The 21,186-nt window shown below is 39.2% G+C and overlaps 1 protein-coding gene across 1 annotated transcript in view; it reads right to left on the reverse strand.

Moving 5' to 3' along the window:
* Positions 1 to 13,136: 13,136 nt before the first annotated feature.
* LOC145671755 (alpha-amylase A-like) overlaps positions 13,137 to 21,186 on the reverse strand; it is a 56,712-nt gene continuing 48,662 nt past the window's right edge. The window contains exons 7-9 of the mRNA XM_081740961.1: positions 20,123 to 20,236; positions 16,950 to 17,074; positions 13,137 to 13,187 (exon numbers count right to left, since the gene is read on the reverse strand). Coding sequence (XP_081597087.1) covers positions 13,137 to 13,187; positions 16,950 to 17,074; positions 20,123 to 20,236 — 290 coding nt within the window. The remainder of the gene's footprint in view (positions 13,188 to 16,949; positions 17,075 to 20,122; positions 20,237 to 21,186) is intronic.

The following is a 21,186-nucleotide window of genomic DNA, read 5'->3' on the forward strand; positions in this document are numbered from 1 at the left end:
AGCGAAAAAGTTTATGGCTTTTGAAACAATACAAACGCTCTGTTTCAACACACTGTATCAAACTCAGTGTAGATTCACCAAGGAAGTTCGTAGGCTACTTCCTGTGTATTAAAATACTTATTTAGTTCCTATTCTAGTACTTTCTTTCCATGTAGAGTTGAGAGAGACCTCACATCAAGTAGTCTAGGCGACAGCAAGTCGGGAAAGAAAAAAAAAACTTCTCTCAGTGCTAGCTCTCTTCCAAGCGTTCTGAAAACTCATGTATGATTCCTATAGAATCTTCTCATTTCCTATTAAATTAATCCTTCATCTCTGCTTTTAATATCATTCCTTCCATCATCCCCTGTAAACTATACATTATGTAACGACGCAGTAATTTTATGCAACCCATTAATACACTATATAATGCCTATAAATTAAATAAACACAAATGAAATAAATACAATATAATACAATATTGTATTAATATTTACGTACTATGCTGGTGTTTCACACTTCATTGCTAATAAATCAAAATAATATGCACAGAATATGCTAATGGTAAGCAATTAATTATACCACAAAATTATCATATTTACATATAAATATGCAAATGTGCCCCTCATCTGCATTTCGATATGCAGATGATGGAGAAGGACATCGGCCTTCTACAGTAATTTCCCTCCTATGATTCTAGGTGCTGTACTTTCTAGCACAGGACATAGATCATACGGAGGGCACATTTTCGTTCCTGAAATATTATTTCACAAAACATCCAAGGTTAAAAATAAAAAAAAATCAAAGTTAAATAGCACAACAAACATAATAAATGAAAATCAACACACAAAAGCTAAATATAAAGAGAATTCAGTGTTCCCTAAGTTACATAAACATAAATGACATAATTTCCCAATACATACACTTACACTAATACACTAGATCACTGAAATATACACTAACACTAACACTATATACACAGGTTGTCAAATCCGGTTACGTGATGCTTAGATGTGTGATCTGTGTCTTCTCTATTTACCAGTACCACTGTGATCCTTCTCTTCTCTAGAAACGTATGGTTTCAATAGAAAAGCATTTCGTGTCATCTTGACTTCCTTTGTCGCTGGATCCCCTAGTGTGTACATGTTACGACCAGTGGCGGCGACAATCTGCCATGGTCCCGAATACAAGAGCAAGAGCTTCTTCGACACACCTGCTAGAGCATCCGACTTGGGGAAAACTCTAGTTAGCACAAGATCACCCACTTTGTACTCTACAGTACGGTGTGACTTGTCGAAGTTGCGTTTTCGTGCAGCAGCATTCCTTTTATGGTTCTTTCTTGCAATTTCTACATAGTACTGCACGTCATTGCGCTGATCCACTTCTGGGATTTCAAACAGCCTGGCTATGTCTCTAGACATAGACTGCCCAAAGTGACACTCAAAGGCTGACACGCCAGTGGTCAGGTGTTTTGCCGAATTTAAGCACTTCTCTATTTTCTCCAAGTATTTGGGCCACAATCTCTGGTTATCATGGCACAATTTACGTAGTAAACGTACTGTAGCCTTGACAGCTACCTCTGCCATTTCACCTTGCGGATAATATGGCGTCGATGTGATGTGCCTGATACCAAGATCTGCTAACTCTGTTTTCCAGCGGTTAGACTGGAAAGGTGACCCTCTGTCTGTCAAGACTAGTTCCACACTAGGGTTAACTTTCAGATACTCCTTTAGTTTCCTTATGGCAGTGGTAGTGTTTGCCTTTCTACATGCGTACAAGCCAATTAGCTTGGAAAATGCATCATAAAATACCAATATGTAATGGACTCCCCCAATTCCCTTGGTTAGAGGCCCTAACCAGTCAGCGCAGACCAAATAGCCTGGCTTCTCAACTACCACGGGATTCAGAGGTCCCGGACGATAACATTGGGGAGGGTTGCTTTTCTGGCATAATTCGCAGGAAGCACAAAAACGCCTCACACTTGCCCTCATCTTTGGCCATACGAAAAATTCTGATAGAAGCGGAAGTAGTTTGCTAGCCGACATGTGCCCTCGATCTGAATGGTAATAATCGAGCAGTGGAACTACTAACACTTCTGGGATGCATATTCGGACTCCTTCCCGGTCACGCTTGCATAAGCGCCCGTTCAAAACTTCAAAACGGTGACAAGCACCATTCACCTTTGGTGAGTCCGTCTTCTCTTCGACATCTTTCTTGATCTTGCCGTAGACAGGATCTGAAGACTGCATCTCCGGTAGTATGGCTATCATCTTCCTCAACTCACATGGGATTTCCGTCAGGATGGACATCAGCGACTCCTGGAGGATAGGCTTCCGTGCAACACTGAGGTCTTCTTCTGTGTGAGGAGGGTACCTGGAGTGATAATCACTCAGATTCTCATTTGACTTGACAAACTGGAATTCGAAATTGAAATTTGAGAGCAACATCGCCCACCGGGTGATGCGCTGGTTTGTAAGTCTACAATAGAGAATAAACTTAAGAGCAAGGTGGTCACTGCGTACTATGAATTTAGTACCAACTAAGTACTGTTTAAACTTAACAACGCCATCTATGAGTCCATAAAATTCCTTCTCCGTTATCGAATAATTTCGTTGTGCGGCATTGAACACACGTGATGTAAAAGCAATGACACGAATGTCATCATTCTCATCACGCTGGTACAACAGAGAAGAACACGCGATATCACATGCATCACATTCTAGAATCAATTGCTTGTCAGGCAGGACGGTTTTCAGTACTACTTCCTCCTGGAAGATCTGCTTGATCCTGTCCATCGCTGCCTGATGTACTGGTTCCCATTTGAACCTAACATTCTTCTTCAGAAGTTGGAACAACGGATGGAGAACTTCCGAGTACTTCCTACTAAAGCAACGATAGTACTGGCAGTAGCCAATGAAGGAACGCAGTTCCTTTACGTTCCGTGGTGTCCTAAAATCTAACACCGCCTTCACTTTCGCCGGATCTTTACCGATACCGGATTGCGAAAGATGGAAACCAAGTATGTTCAATGATTTTCTCGCAAAATTGCACTTTTTCAGCCTGAGAGTTAGGCCGCCCGCAGTGAGTAAACCCAACACTCTGTCGAGGTGTACTAAGTGATCATCGAAGCTCCTGTCAGCTAGAATTAAATCATCTACATAAGCGCCGCAGTACTCTCTAGCTTCTGATCCAATCAGCATATCTAATGCTCTAACGCAAGAAGCAAGGCTCTGTTTTGTCCCAAACGGAAGTTTTTGAAAAACATACGAAATGCCTTCATGTAGGAACCCAAGATATTTCTGGTCACTTTATTTCACTTTAATCTGTAAAAACATCTCGGTTGCATCTACGCAACTGAACCAAGAGTTGTCGCAGATGTCTTGGAGAACAGATAGGGGTGGCATAGGTCTGTCGGAGAGATCCCCTGAAATTTTGGCCAGAGCTCTTCCATCAATACAAACTCGAATGCGTCCGTCACTCTTCGGCGTCACTACCAGAGGGTTTATATAAGCTGTAGGCATCTTTTTTATCACACCCCAGGCTTCCCAACGCGAAATTTCATTCGATACTAAATTCCTGAATTTCTTTGGGTAAGGATACAATTTCGTTTTTATGGGACGTTCGTCCGTTACTCCAACCTCGTGCTCGTAGTTAGCTATGCAACCTGGCTTGATATCAAAAAGCGCCTGGTGCTTTAAAAGAACAGCTTTCAAACTCTCTCTTTGTGAGGCTGAGAGATCTGAGTAGTTCGAGACAAAATCTTCTATATCTGAATGGGAGGCACGTGTGTTCACTTTCAACCACTCTTCTGGTGGGAATACATGAACTGCCATTTCTTGAGCACTTGGGAATATACACTCATCCAAGTTCGGGGCACGAGCAGCCTTTTCTCTGCAGGTCTTATGCTCATTCTGTGCGCTAACCCGAATGGCCTTCCGTCTTTCATCTGACGGGGAAAATTTGCACTCAAAAGTATCTACTTCCTCAATGAAACTATATGGTTTCTCGCACTCACCATTCAATTCTAAACAACGAACTACTAGATCCTCAGTCTCGCAATCTACTGATCTAAATTTCACTTCTACATCATGAGGATGTTTGAGATGTAGAAGGCCGGTGTCATAGTCTAACACGGCACGAGATTCTGTAAAGAAGTTGGAACCTAAAATCAAAGATCTATTCAGACCTGAAATAATGATGCCTAATGTATGAAATTCCTTCCCATGTATCTGAATGACTAACAGCGTCTGACCTATGATCGTCGCTGATTTACTTCCGAAAGCAGACGTAACCCGTATATTCTTAGCACTCAAAAATGCGGGTGTGGGGTGGCTATTTGAGACGGAGTCCCAAATTTCTTTTGAAATGGCGGAGCAAGTAGCCCCTGTATCTAATAAAGAATTAACTTCCTTTCCAAACAAAAGTACATTAATCTCTGGTAGTGAGATGACGTTATTACTGGGTAGTTCTTCATTACTTGAATCAAATAAATTCTTAAAAATGCCATTGGCCTCTTCATATACAGCCCTATCTAAATCGATGTGTTCTCCAGTCCTACTTAACAAGGTTATCTTATTTTCTAACATGCCTTCACTGAAATGCTTCTTTGCCTTAATTTCTAAACAAATTTTACAATTTTCTTCTACTTTTTCTTCTACATTTTCAAAAATTTCCTTAACTGCGGTTTCACATGAATTTTCGTATAAGTGTATGTTTTCTATATTTTCTTCTAAATTTCGCACATACTTGGAATTTACATTTGTCAACTCAGATGTACTCGTATTCTCCATAGTCATCTTACCGTTGTTCCAAGCACATGCGGACAATCCTCATTCTCTGGGAGCAGAAGAAGAGGATTGGTTACTCCTGGTAATGTTATGGTTTTGGCTGGTAGGAGGAGGCGCCCGGTCATAGTGTTCCAACAGCTGGATTTCCTGGTCCTCGTGACGGAAGGAATTTCCCTGTGGTCTATCCGTTTGGCGCATCCCTCCCCTCCTACCGCGGGCTCCACGAACGTTGTTGTTGTGAGAGGAGTGGGAGTTCCCCCCACGTGACCAGCCAGACGACCCACTTCCGCTGCTCTGGTGGCGAGGCGGGGATCGCTGGTGGTTGTTTTGATTCGTGTTTTGTTGTCTCTTTCTCTGATAAGGACGCTGGTTTTCTCTCGTTCTATTCTTTTTACGAGCAGCGTGCTTACCACTGTGGCCAGAGGGGTTATTGTCCTCGTTTTCCATGCTCACTTGGAGCATGTTGACCCCTTTCCTCTGGTTACTCTGGAAAAACTGGTCGCGATTCGTCATCGACGACTGCAGTTCCTGTACTAGATTTAAAAGTTCTGCTATTGTCTTTGGGCGAGAAGAGACTATCGCCCTAAATAGCCAGTTCGGGAAATGACGCGGAAGTACCTTCAGTAATGTAGCATCAGACATTCTTGGCTCTAATATGCTATTTTTGTGTAACAAGTCCAGTAGGTACTCTGCGGGGGATTTGTGTACACGATTGTCGAAGTGGGAGGTGAGAATAGTAGCCCGTAGGTTTGCCAGCCGCTCTTCGCTAAGGTAACACTGTTTGAAGTTTTGCACAAAATCTTGGTAGGTGTGGATTTTGTTCCGGTTTACTTGAAACCACTGGTAACAAGTATTCCGAATGGCTCGCGGTATGAAACTGAGTTTCATCTCGTCCGGTACTCCAGTGACCTCAAAGTACCGGTCGAGATCTTGGAGAAAGTTATAGGTTTCTGTCTCAGATTCATTTCCAGCATACACAGGTAAGGTAACGTCCCTGTGTATGAGACCAAAAGCTGTTGCGAGATGCTGTCTCGTCTCATGATTACATGAGCGAGACGTCGACGGGACAGGTTCTGTCTCGTGGGAAGTAGCGAGGTTCCCAGGTTGAGAACCAGGCAGATCGCGACTCGAGGTGTCATGTTGTGACGTAGGATGTTCTTGTGCACCGGAGACAGAGATGCTTGCGAGTCTCCCCTCAATCACCTCGCTTGTCTCCTTTTGTATGGAGCTCTTCCACTCCTCCATTTTCTTCTCGAGTTGTGCACACACGTCATGAACGGTCTCTTGCATCTGTTGGATGCTACCGTTACATTCCGACCTGATCTCATCGAGTGGCGTTTCCTGCTCTAGTTCCCCCCGGATCCTTGCTAGTTGGGAAGCGAAACTCACTTCCACTCGCCTGACCTGATTATTCAGAGTAAGTGTGGTCTGTTCTACACGAGACGAGACCTGTTTAACACTTTCAGCAAGTTCGGTGTAATTCTCCTCTAGTCTCCTAGTGGTTTCCGTGACACGAGAATTGAGATCTTCCCGAGCGCCTTCAATCTCCCCCCTCAGCTCTACAGTGGTGATCTCCAGTCGCTCTGTCAATTCCCGTTCACTCTGCTCAAGTCTTGACGTCATGGATTCTAACCGCATTTCAAGACGAGCATTGACCGACTCTATAGCCTTTTCTACACCCTTTGAGTTCTCTTCTAACTTCCTTTCTAAACTTTGTGCATTTTCTACTAATTTACTTTCTAAAGTTTTTGCATTCTCCTCTTGTCTTCTCGTACTTTCTTCTAGTTTTGCGTTAAAATCTTCCCGTATACTTCTACTATTTTCTTCTAGTTTTAACAAAATCTCCCCTAACATGGCAGCAATATTTCCGTTATTTATGTTCTCAAATGCACTACTAGTGTTACTGGCTGGGCTAACTCTACTTTGTTCTGTAGTTTCCGTGGTTACCTCCCTTTCCTCCCGCAATGGTACTTCCTGTTCCCTACTGTGGACTGGCGGAACGGTATCCACCGCATCAGCGTCTCCCACAACGCTGACCGGACGCTCGCTAGCGCTCTGCGCGTCATTTACACTATTCTCATCGGAGAGCTCCCCAGCTCTCTGAGCGAACTCTTCAAATATAAACTCTGTGTCCATATTTCCTACTCTTCGAGCCTGTGCTCGCGTTACAACCATTTACAAATATAAAAACGGGATTACAAAGTTTCTTCCCCCCAAAGTTCTAAAAAAAACTGAATTCTCTTAACACAGTAATGGTTGTCAAAATATTCAAGACACAAATAAATTTCAACACACAAGACACCTACGTTCTTGGAAATTTTTTTCGGGAAGAGAAACAAAACATATACCGAAATTTTAACACAAACTGTATGTTGACCAGCTAGTATATAACATATACTTCATGCCCTTTACGCTGATGGCGCCAAGTTATGTTTGGCGCAAAAGCGTGAAGTATCGTGCCCCACGCTGGGCGCCACTTTTATTGTGGGGTGCTAGGTAGCCAGAGCCGAAACTACTGTTTACCTAAGAACACCAACACAAAATAAAAATAAAATAAATGAAGGAGAGTGGCTGGGAATATTCAAATTAACTGCAATATTTGCATAGAATGAAAAAAATGCAAACTAGGTAAAAATGATTTATTCCCTCTTGGAGATAAGTTTCTCTCCTGTAAGGGCCGCCACTCCCTTATGAAGTCGGTAGAGCAATATTATTTATGTTTTGTGGAACAGCAGATCTCAGGGCAATCTGCATAACAGCCATGCTCAAAGATGCTACAATAGTGAGTTAGATATATATTTCAAATAAGGTTAAAAAAAAAAAGAAAATTTAATCTGACATTAAAATTTACAGGTAGCAGCCTGTATGTAATCTCACTATTTCATGACTGTTATTTGGTTCCTTGGACAGAATTCTCTCTGAGCCCCATACAGAGAGGTGGTCAAACATACACAATCAAGGGGAAAATGCCTCCTTGAATCACACTCCTGAAAACAAACATATCATTAGCACAGGTACTCACCATACAGCAAATTGAATAGACAGTTGTTCTGGTAAGAGCTGGCAGTTTTATTTTCCAACATGGAATCAGGAACATAAAGTAGGATGAATGTGTTGATATTCACACTTTGATACACTAATACTTATCACCTTTTTGTAGTGCACTACACACACACACTTTTTAGATATATAGATATGCTTGATAATTTTAAAACACTATTTCATCATTAAAAAAAAATAACAAAAAGGAGAAGGTAGGATGAATCTGAAGTTAGAAAGGTCTGTCTGACCTTTAAAAAAAGAAAAAAAATATATATAGAGATATTTACAACATTCTTTTTATCTCCTCATAATTTTGAGTTTCTTGTCTCTAACAGTTTTTAGAGGAGAGAGGTATTCCACTGACACATATTTCAAGATGTGTGTATATAAATACACAGATTGAAGATAAAAATAAACACAATTTAATATACTGGTTCACTGTTCCGCTATTTACTCGCTGTTCACTAGTTCTATGTTGTATGACACAGTGTCCTCCTAGATTCCCATTCCACTGAAATGTAAAATGTCCTGTAGGAGATACGGTAAGCTGGATTTCACACGTTCAATGAAGGAACTTTAGTAGCTGCTATAACCAAGCAAAATATAATTACTGAAACCTTGTACTAAATGTCCAAGGACAGGCACAGCTTAGAGACGTTACTGGCCTAGGTTTTATATCTCTAACTGAGATATTGTAAAGTATGTATTTCTTCCATGTTTGAAAAACTGGGTTTTCCCATATTAAAATTGGGAGGTGCGATGAGTTCCAAACTATGTGGTCTCTATTGAGCGTCCATAGCACTCAGAGAATGACCGAGTATAAACTGATGATTTCAAATTTATTCTTCCATTGTCACTATATCTAATAAGCACCACTGATGAAAAACTGAAGAAATGTGTAGGTCTTACACATTTTTGTAATATGATTATATCTTAAAAAAAAACTGAGTTCTACACACTCGCGTATTACAGTTGTTCACAGGACAAATCCAGGGGAGCCGGAAAACAAATTGCTCACACCTCGTCCCGGGTATCAAACACTCTGTCAGAGAAGTCAGGTGACTTCCTTCGAACCGAAAAACTATATGTTGTTGCTTCACGAATCTGACTTGAACTACCTCGTTCTCTCAGGAAAACGAGTATATGTTTCTGGCAAAAACAAGGAAACGAAGAAACTCGCTTCCACAAGCAACCTTTGACAAAAGGTTCTCTGCCCTGAGGCGATTTGCGTGTGGTCCGACCTGCACAATGCACTTGTTCAGTTACTATCCGTAGCCAAATTCACCCTTTCTTGGCTGACACGTGCTGCCCCTTCTCTAAGGAACGGCCAACACTGAACTTTTTGCTCTCAGCAGAAACTATGAAAGTTTTTCGCACACTTTTGTTTTTCTTCACTTGTTACATACAAATAAAATTTAGAAACATATGATATTATACATCAAAATAAAGGTAAACATACAAAGAATACATATTTATACAATTTATGAACTGTCATCTCTCCCAGAAGCAGCAGTACACCCAATTTCTGCGGCTGTCGTTCAAAACTGTCTGCTACCAATGCAGCCATGTTTTCTTGGAGAGAGATTGAAGGAAACACCTTTGTTAATTATTTATTTTTCACAAATACAAGATCCAAGTGTCTTGTTCGATAAGGGAAACACGCTGTTAAAATAAATCAGAATTTTGTGCGGTATTTCCAAGAACGTGTTTAGCTTAGTACGTAAATATTAATATTAAATACAGAAAATAAGTCAAATCAGAGTATACATTTTCAAATTGGTGTTGCATTTCGGGAACTAACTAAAAGACTCGCTGGCCAGGTTACTGGTCTCTGGTGAGAAGGGGGGGGGGAGGAAATGACACTTGAACTCGGTGCATTGGAAATCACACCTATAGAAAGCTAAAATTTCGCATGTAGAAGCGAAAAAGTTTATGGCTTTTGAAACAATACAAACGCTCTGTTTCAACACACTGTATCAAACTCAGTGTAGATTCACCAAGGAAGTTCGTAGGCTACTTCCTGTGTATTAAAATACTTATTTAGTTCCTATTCTAGTACTTTCTTTCCATGTAGAGTTGAGAGAGACCTCACATCAAGTAGTCTAGGCGACAGCAAGTCGGGAAAGAAAAAAAAAACTTCTCTCAGTGCTAGCTCTCTTCCAAGCGTTCTGAAAACTCATGTATGATTCCTATAGAATCTTCTCATTTCCTATTAAATTAATCCTTCATCTCTGCTTTTAATATCATTCCTTCCATCATCCCCTGTAAACTATACATTATGTAACGACGCAGTAATTTTATGCAACCCATTAATACACTATATAATGCCTATAAATGAAATAAACACAAATGAAATAAATACAATATAATACAATATTGTATTAATATTTACGTACTATGCTGGTGTTTCACACTTCATTGCTAATAAATCAAAATAATATGCACAGAATATGCTAATGGTAAGCAATTAATTATACCACAAAATTATCATATTTACATATAAATATGCAAATGTGCCCCTCATCTGCATTTCGATATGCAGATGATGGAGAAGGACATCGGCCTTCTACAATTGCCATTTTGCGATGTTTCCTCTGCATGGTGGAGGTGATCTTGGTGCATTCCCGCTTCCTAGACAACTTCGTTCGTGATCCAAATGGTGGAGCTTCGTTGCCCTTGTACTTTTCAATATCATTTTTTATTCCCCTTAAACTGGTGTTCTAACCATTCTTCTTGCACTGTTTTCTAATGACAGAAACAGAAAAGTGGGCGTCATGAGGAGCCGCAACATAGCCTTCCCAAAAGTCTGGGCGGCATTTGGGTCAGAGAGCGGAAACCCACACACTTGGAAGCCAATTTAACACAACACACACAACAATTATCCTGTTTTGTGCGCTATTTTCGTCCGCTAGGAAAAACAACTCCATTCCCAGGAAACCACTGCACAACACACTGCAGGATGCCACGAGCCAGGTCGGGTGAGTCCATTCTGCCCGGGAGGGAGAAGGAACGAAATCGGCCAAACTTAGGCTGAACAACCTCTGTACATATTTCTGTGTTTACGTCCCTGCCATGCGAATTAAATGTCTAAACTAACTAATTCTATGGCCTATGGAACCCGGAGGTTCAACGCCGCATTCACAAAAGCTCTCCACTGACTTCTATCCTTAGCTAACTGCATCCAGTTTCTATTTTGTATTCCAATCTCTGCGAGATCCATCTAAATATTGTCCTCCCATCTGCGCCTAGGTCTTCCTAATGGTCGTTTTCCGATTGGTCTTCAGTCAGGACTTTGAAAGCATTTTTACCTTCTTCCATTCTAGCTACAATACCTGCGCAGACGATCCTAACAATGTTGGGTAAACCGTATAAATTATGTAGTTCCTCGTTATGAAGTTTCCGCCATTCCCCATTCCCGTTCCTCTTGGGTCCGAATATTCGTCTCAGGATCTTGTTCTCAAATACTTTCAGTTTATGTTCTTCCCTCAGTGTAAGCGACCATGTTTCGCATCCATATAGAACAACAGGCATAATTATTGATTTATACATTTTAAGCTTCAAATTCCTCGACAGAATCCGCGACGACAAGAGATTTTGAACCGAATAGTAACACGAATTCCCTGCTTTTAGTCGACATTTAATTTCTTCGTGGATATGATTTTCCTCTATAATTTGGTGTATTACGGTAACGACACACTTCCATGTATTTAGTTTTAAATGTCTACCAGTCTTAATAAAATGCTTGGGAATACTAATCTTATTATTATGTGCGGTCAGTTAGTTATATGTAAATGTGCGATATATTCGGATTCTCTCTTAGGTGAAGTGTTGCAACCTAAAAATTTAATTTGTCGGGGTTATTGATTTGAAAGTTTAAATGATTATTGAATATATGTATATTAAGATCTAAATATGTGTGGATTGGAGAATTGAATAAATATGTATAAAGGGTCTTGGTACCTACCCCGAACGGTCCTTGGTTGCTATAGTTCCAAGATGTCCGATAAACGTAAAATGGGAATGTTGAACGAATCCTCAAACTTGACCAGTGTTTCCACCTCAGTAGTCGTGTTCTCAATACAAAGGAAAGTTCTTCTGATCTTGGAAAATTCTCGTTCCTACATATACATTGTGTGAATCTCACGTTAAATGTGTGAATCTGGTAGTATAAGGTGATATTAACTGAAAGATCGTCAATGAATGGAATAGGAAGTGAATGACAGGATAAGTAACATTAGTCAACGTGATATGAGGGGTGTAAATGCAAAAGTGGCAATCTCCAATTTTTTGAGAAATTGAATTAGAGGTGGGACTGTATTGTTTTAAGTGTCCGCGACCGAGCGGTGAAGTCTGTTTGGATCACAACATACATCCTTCCAGTAAAAACTGAAGGCGAATATCACAATTTTTGCAAAACTTGCAATCTCTACTACCCAGTGCGGTTCAAAAGTGACAATCTACACTTCAGCCAATCAGAGGCCCGCTTGCGTCAGACGTTGCCATGGCGACCGTGTCGCTTGCCTGGAATCGTTCCAAACTTCCTCACTAGTTTCTAATGTGTCAACAAGTCTGTACTAGTTCACTAGTCCACGTTCATTTTCAAAACGAAATCTCCAATTTTGTAACGGTAATTACAAAAAATGAGGGACTTTCTCTGGGGAAAATATATGTTCAACCCTCTAATACTATGCCAAAATATCTGTAGGTTAAAATCTTATGGGGTTTACGAGATATTAATTAATCGCTCGTCCTGAAAAATTCGGCCGAGTGGAGATTGCCACTTTTGCATCTACACCTCCCATATCAGTGACAAAACTTTGATATCTTAACCCCAGAAATGGGACAAATATATTCGATAGATACTTCGACGGACATAATATGTACTAATGACGATTAGTAAACGTAATCTTATGTGTGTATAAGAAATGTAATAAAGTGAAATGCATGGACATCAGAAAAGGTGCTTCCACACTATTCATAATATTATAGCTCGTCTGAAAGTACGAGAGAGGACTCGTATAACTACTTTCAAAATGTTAATATATGTGATAAGGACTCATTCCTAATCCTCATTTTAAGATTTTTTTTTTCATTCATCATATTGTATGCTAAACGTATCAAAGGACGTATATCATATTTCCCAAGTTAAAAGAATATATTTTTTCCTTTCCTGTAAATTGTCTCTCTCTATATATTCCTTCAGTTTCTTTCCTACCTCCAACATTAACATAGAAACTTCATTTTCACTTTGTTCTTGTAAAAGCTGCACAAATGTCAAAATATTTGGATGTTATTTTGTCAGTTTTCTGTTTAATTTAGAGTTCCGTCCCTCTACAACATCAGTTGTTCTTCCCTTAACATTGTCATAATGATTCCATATCTCTGGAAAAGAGAGAAACATTAATTACATAAAACAAATCAAAGCTTAACAAAAGGCATTCTGCAGCGATTCGAGGTTTCACTAAGCATAGTGCCGTGGAATTTACAAGTATTCAGTTTTGTACTCATTACTCACTAGCAAGGGCGCCCATGTTGTGGTTTCCAAGGGGGGCAAATATAAGCGAGGTTTCAAATATAGTTTCAAATTTTACTATAACTAATGTAAAAATTCTATTGGGTTTTCGATATTCCCAAGTACGATTTCCTCTTAGGGGGGCAAGCACCCCACCTTGCCTCCCCTGATGGGCGCCCTTGCTCACTAGTATTGGGTTAATTTCAAATCTCTGTTATGAGCAGGTTAAAGTTTTTTATTGGCATGCTGATCTCTAAAATGAGTGGTTATGGAATAAGAATAATGATTACGCTTACCGTACTCCACTAAAGACACTATCTACCATTATCTATCCAGAAACTTATCATTTTTTTTTCATAATTGTGGAACACATTAACAACAATATGAAAATACGTAAATATGAACACAAGTGCGAAAATTGACGTATATATGATACTATTGCATATCATATATACGTCAATCTTATATAGAAGACAAATCAGCTGACAAGGTAATGCCGCAAATTAAGTTGTGATTAACATGTCTTTAGGATATCTGATCTGTGGCACATTTTACGTACTGCGAGTATTAGCATATTGGAGATGAACTACTGGCAAACTTTTTTTTTTGTGTGTGTGTGTGTGTGTGTGTGTGTGTGTGTGTGTGTGTGTGTGTGTGTGTGTGTGTGTGTGTGTGTGTGTGTGTGTGTGTGTGTGTGTGTGTGTGTGAAATGACTTCATATTAGACCAATGTAAGCTTGTTTTATGTCCGTTTCAGTTACAATGTCAAACGCCTTTCTTGCCACTGAGTCAATCAATTTTCCATTTCCCTGCAGGTATTTGAAAAAAAAAAAGAAAACATTCACTTTACTAAATAAAGTAGATGAGAAAAACACTGCTAATAGCAGAACTTTAGTAGAATAACATCTAAAATTTGTGATGAAACATTAAAATATATTTATTCTTCTTAGAGAATTTGTTACAATTAGTGTACTAAAGGAAAATTCCCTAGAAAATCCCTCCCTGCACACAATTTTTGGTCTTGAAATATTAGGTAGAACGAGGATTCCCGTTCTGCCTAAAGATCGTTTAAAATATTTTCTACAAAGTGCTGGAGAGCCTTTAGGCAGAACGGGAAGACACCGATTTGAACCAAACTCGGTGTGCTCAAGTATCCCATGGCCAAATAAATTTAATATTCTATATTTGGTGGCTTTGGTAAGTCAGAAACAGGCCCCGCTGAACTTGCCTTGTATATTGGACTTCATTTCTCGGAACTGCTGGCTGGATCTGAACCAAATTTGATGGGCAAATAGCCTATGACCTAGGGAATGCAAAATGCTATATGTTGTGGGCGGACTTGACCAGGAACAGGCTCGATTCGCCTTGTATATGGGATTTTATTTCTCAGTAACTACTGGCTAGATCTTAACCAAAGTTGGTGCCCAAGTAGTTCATCGCCAAATAAATTTAAAATGTTATATTTGGCATCTTTGGTCAGTCAGAAATAGGCTCGGTCCAACTTGCCTTGTATGTGATACTTTATTTCTCGGTAACTCCTAGCTGGATCTAGACCAAATTTGATGGGGGAATAGCCCATGACCTAGGGAATACAAAATGCTATATGTTGTGCCTGGACGTGACCAGGAACAGGCTCGATTCGCCTTGTATGTGGTATGGGTAAGTAAAACATCGCTTAGAAACTAAATATCCCTATAATTGGTGACCAGGCTTGGCCCAGGACAGGCTACAGTCGACAACAGAGGATGTGTTCATCAGCTTTGTTTCTGAGTTGGGTTCACTTCGGCTTGTGAATTATATAAAAATCTATTTTAAAGCCGGCGCTTGTACCAATTCGTACTACTAATATTTACGACGGCTTTCTAGAAAGTACAGAACGATGCGCATCTCGCGCGGTGCCGACTCCTCACCACTGCGATCGCATACGCGGCAGTTAGCACCTTCCTTCACCTGAGTGTGAGCTGAGTTTGTGCGGTGACGCTACTTGTTTTTGCAGCGATTCAAAATGTCGGTGTCAGTTGAAAATCCCGCCAAATATGAAGTACGGAGTTTATGCCAAGAGGAGCAACAATAAACTGAGAAGCGTATTGTGAAACTCTCCAACGACTTTCAACGCGCCATCCAAAACAAGAGACGTAGAATGCTGTCAACAAAAGTGTTGTTGATCTATGACAATGCCCGGCCTCGTACATAAACACGAACACAGCAGGAACTTCAACGTCTAAAGTGGTCATTCTGCTTATAGCCCTGACTTGGCACCAAGTGATTTTCACTTATTCTTGAAACTTAAGGATTTTTTTGGTGCAAAACAGTTCGCACACGATAAGGAACTCAAGCAAGTAGTAACAGCCTTGCTCATATCTTTGGTGGCAAATGAGTATAACATTGGCATTGACAAACTGGTCAAACGTTATAACAAGTATCTTGAAAACTGTGTCGATTAAATAAAAAAGTAGAGTAAGGTCCTGTGTCTTTGTAAATAAAGTTTTGTGCTGATATCTTTTGTTTTTATTTAACAATGCCAAAATGTTCTTTACTTTCTGGATGACCCTCATAAATACAACAATAAAACTCAGACAATATATATTCCTGGAGTTGAAATACAAACTAGAATGCATTTGGCGCCTCCTATTACGACATTCGCTGTATGTGAATTAATATTAGAGCCTGAAGTGATAACTTTTTGTACCACTTTCAGTTGCCTTCGAGGAATAAAGTCAGATATGGGATCTGTTTTTGCGCTACTGAATTTAATTCAAATAATTGTTTCTCGTTATCTGTTACGATTTTTTCACTATAATGATAAGCTTTTGAGACAGATACCGTAGATTTCCACCACTTTCCGCTCACATACAGGAACAAAGGTAGAGACAAAAGTTATTCTTAACAGTTTTAATCCATACTAAAAACCTATTTCTCGCTCTCTCTTTCTTTTTGCTCTATATTAACACAGGAAGCAGTAATAATTTTCTATAACTTCCAGCTTAATAGAGAGATGTGGGTAGAGATAATATGCAGATGAGACACTGGATCTATTCTTAAAAAAAAAAAAAAAAAAAAAAAAAACATATTTCATCAACCACATGATACGCAATAAATTAATATTTCCGCGGGCAAAATACCAGGAATGCTAGAACTCAATTCTCACAACATTGAGGTAAACAGGATGTTGTGACTCTTTGAGTGGTTATCAGCAGAATTCCCGTAAGAAGGTGTGACTACAATATTTAAAGATGATTCCAACAAACGTTTCATAACGTCTCAGGGACACCGTACTCTAGTGGTCAGAGCGTTTGACTCACGTCTGCATGGTCTTGGCTTCGATTTCCACCTGGTACTTTCCAATTTTCGTTGCCAGTGTCGTGAGGCTAACTGGGGAGTCACATCAATAGATGTTACAGCCAGTAGGTCTAGGAAGCTCTTAATAACCTGTTAGAGAAAATAAAACTGTTAAAGAGCTTCCAATACGCCTCTGCTCGTCGCTAGGCTAGACGTAGTTGAACCGATCGCTAACAGATGGCATTAAAGCGAATCGGGCCCATAAGGGCTGTCATCCCAATGGTTAGTTTAGTTTAATAGCTTTATAGCTCTGGGCTTTGCGGGTGTTACTAGTAAATAATGGAAATATCTTACCTTATATAACCTGTCATCCTTGTACGTTAGAATACTGGCACCCCCCGCCCCATTTCCTCTTTGGTTGTCATGGTTCTCAATAAACACCAATACGTCGCCAGATGGATGCATACTCCACGCCTCACCTTTTACAAAAATAAAAAAAATACTTCATTACTATAAATTTGCTTAAAAATAAACACACACACACACACACACACTGCAGAAAGTGTATTTAATCAATTAACCTTTAAACATCAGTTAATGTTGGGTCCGCAGAGACTCAGTGGTAAAGCGTTCACACTTGGTGCATGGGGTCCTTGGTTCGATACCAACTCGCGTCAAGTGAACTTGTGAGCTTTGTGGTGGACAAACACTGTGTGCATGGGTTTTCTCGGGGTTCTGCCGTTTCCTCCCACCTTCTTCATTCCACCATTTCATTTATTTCTCATCATCAGCGTTTCTTTTACCTTAGCCGGGCCGACATAACCGCGGGACGTAAAACTTAAAGATTACATTTTTTCATTTCATCAGTTAATGTTGGGAGGTCTGGGGCACATAAAAAACAGGCTTGCCCAAACCTTGACTCAAAATATCGTTAAATAATACATGAAATCACTGTTATTTTGAGTGAAAAGTTGATAAAAAAAAAAGTAATCCTGTAATACTTCGGCACAATTAACACTATAAAGTAATAATGGTATATGATTTCTAAAAATGTATAAAAATTAAATCCACAAAAAAAAAAGAAAAAAGAAAAAGAAAAGAAAAAATGAAATGGAATCTTTGAGTTTTATGTCCCATGGTTATGCCGGTTAGGCTAGAGGAGACGGTGATGATGAGTAATGAACGAAATGGTGGAATGAAGAAAGTGGGAGGAAACGGGAGAACCCCGAGAAAACCCATGCACGCGGTGTTTGTCCACCACAAAGTTCACTTGGCGGGGGCTGGGTTCGAACCCGAGACCCCAAGCACCAGAGGTGAACGCTCTACCACTGGGCCACCGCGGCCCTAAAAAAAAGAAAAAGAAAAAAGAAAATTAATGTAAATTTAATATGCAATTCCTCGCTCTTCTGAAGCTTGTTTGTTCACTGTCTCTAATGTTGCTTTACGTGTCATCTTTTAATGAAAGTTGTGCTAACTAGAGATTGTAAGTTTGGATTGAGATGTTCTGGGTAGAAAGCAGGAAAAAAGAAATGTTTTACGGAAAATTCATTTTAAACTTTCTTCATTAGGTCAAACTCAACAAAACGTTCCTCTATCAATTAGTTTTATTATTACGGTTGTTGTAATTTCTTGTATTATTACTATTACTTTGGTTAAATAATATTAAAAGAATATGTTGAGTTTGATCTTACTACAGTAAAACTTGTCAACTTGACCACATCTCTAAGTTGGACACCTGGTTCGTCTTGAACCAGCATTTTCGCATAAAACATTCGTTACTTATTACTTTGTAAGTTGATCACCTGTTTATCTTGGAAGTTCGTCAAATCATTATTTCAACTCTAACTCCTCCCAAAAAAAGTCATTAATCGGGAAAATGATTCGTGTCACTATGATGAATTGAAGTTAAATTACCTAAATTTAACGAATTTTTCATTAAACTCGCACCACTGAAGACAAGAATTATATAAAGCATACACTTGCCGGAAGAAAAGAAATAAACTTGAAAAATCTGATGTGCCAATTGCATAGCCTAATGGTATATACAATAGCGTCTCTTGTTTCACGACTCAGAAATTACTTTCTGATGTAATGTCAGTCAGGGGCGGATCCAGGACGGACTTCTGGGGGATCGGTCGACAGTAATACTGCTACTTAGAGCTACTTTTAAGAGCTACAAACTCTTTATGGATGGGTTTATTTATATATAAAATAATAAAGTTTCCTCTTCTTGGGGGGTGGGGCGATTGCCCCGATCGCCCGCCCCTGGATCCGCCCCTGATGTCAGTTGTATGAATTTTTTTCATTTAACTCTCAACTGGTATTCGGGAAAGGAATTGCAGTGTGCATAGACACAAAAATAGGCAAGAAAATTAATATCCGAACTTAGATATACTCAGTGGCGTATTTAGTGGGAGGGCTTCCGGGCTTAAGCCCCCCCGAAATCTTACTATAGTAAAGTATATGAAATATCTTGCAGAATTTTCACATTTTCAGGCAAAGCCCCCGTTTCCCCCGAAAGTTAGCAAAGCCCTCTCCGAAACAAAATCGTAAATACGCCACTGGATATACTATAGTTCAAAAACCGGGAAAAAACAGTAACCACATGATTACTTCGATTTAAGTTACTGATGGCTACAATAGAGGAAACAAATGAGTAGCAGACAGATATTCAGTTGAGTTAATTTTGTATCTGATCTTTCCTCATTGAGCCTACAACTTACAGACAAGTGAAGCATAAAAACATGCTCATAACTATGACAGCCTATGTCGCCATGTACAAACACAGACGGAAGCGCCAACTCTTTGTGACCTTATGGAACATCGATTGGGCCTGGCCCTTTCACCTTTTAGACGATGAAAGGAGATTTCTGCAGTGCACATTAAGAAAGTGTTTATCTATTTCATTTTTTCTGTGGTATAAGGTACTATAGAAGCTATCAATAAACAAGGGTAATAATATCGCAAACTTTACTGTAAATCAGGATTCTCAACCTGGGCGTCGCGATCCCTATGGGGGTCTCAAATATATATAATTAAAGTCTAAAACCGGAAGAGATCAATATAATTAGAATCTAATACCAGAAAATATTAGTTTATTTGAATTTTGTTCTGATAGGCATAGTTTCATTTTTACATATATTGTTAAGAACAACAAAAATACGTCTACTAAACATTTTAACAAGTGCAGAATTGTTTAAAAATCAATTTAAGTGAAAGAGGATCGGATTCGATATTTGTAATATAGGTCAAACTGACCAAATTTAGTTTAAATCCATTCGCTTTTAGGGAAGTTACTGTATTCACTATGTACAAAGAATGGATTCTACTATTATAGAAATAGATGGATATCGTGAGATCTCCGCAGTGGGTATGTTAAAAATCCCACACAAGCTTATTACTAATCAGAAATTATAAGAGGGTCGTTGGCAAGAGGATGTGATAGAATGGGGGTCGTGTTAGGAATTAGGTTGAGAACCACTTCTGTAAATTATTATTATTATTATGAATCCAGAATGAAAACTTACCGAAATTTTCCAGCCATTTGATTGGATTGTTCCCTCGGAAAGCATTTCCTAATTCCATTCCGTATCTAAACTCGGTCACTCTACCGAATGAGGTATATTCAGTAGCGTGAATTGCTTCAATACGTGAAAATAATAACAATACATACACACCAGTTCAGTATATTCATTCCCTTCTCCTTTCAGAGTATAAAGAAGCTAGACATGTCTGTTAATAAATAATACATTACAATAAAAGGATCTAAAAAAATGGATTAATTGAAGGGCTCAAAAGTAAAAGTCGCTAAGTCACAAAACTAACTTTTTGGGAAATCAGGTTTGAAATGGAACACATATGGACAACAAACTCTGTGAAACCAAAGTGTGTTACTTTTTTAAGATATTATTAAGTAATACTTTTAATAACAAAAACAATTAAATTCGTATGTAATGTAGGCTTTTATTAAAATATTATCTTTGGACGTAGCACCTTGTACCTCTGAGAAGTATAAGGAGCTAAGTCCAAACACTATGTAAGCTTTGTTATTTTTTTATCTTGTTTGTTTTTTGTTAATGTTTTCGTTTTGTTTTGTTTCTTGTTTTTTGTTAATTTTTTTACCCTTATTGAACAATAATCATCTTATACTAAAACCACAAAAATGTATACCACATTATGAATCTTTTCTAAACAATGACATTACAGTGTACGAATGATTCATGATCATTTTGCTCTTGTACAATAAACAGTATGTTATAAATACAGTTACGGTTCCCTTAACAGTACTAGTAATAGCAGGAATTCCCTTCTTTACTGTGATCACGGATTCTCTTCTTTATCCGAGTCCCCCGCACCTTGCTCTACAGCTGTTAGGTTTTCGTACAAACTCTTGTCTGTAATAGGGATGTAGGCCAAGAAAGCCATAACGTCATCCAGCTTCTTCTTGGAGATGGGAATGGGGCCCGGGTACTTGTAAGGAGACCGTGCTGTTCTTCTTGATCAGGTTCAGTTTCATGTTCAGAGGTCCTGTCATAGTGGCTCTCGTTGCAACGCTCCTGTTCGAGGACTTTAACTCAAGGGTTCGAACTTC

This window comes from Thermobia domestica, chromosome 15 (genome assembly GCF_964235325.1).
Source record: "Thermobia domestica chromosome 15, izTheDome1.hap1.1, whole genome shotgun sequence".
In the NCBI taxonomy this organism is placed as follows: Eukaryota; Metazoa; Arthropoda; class Insecta; order Zygentoma; family Lepismatidae; genus Thermobia; species Thermobia domestica.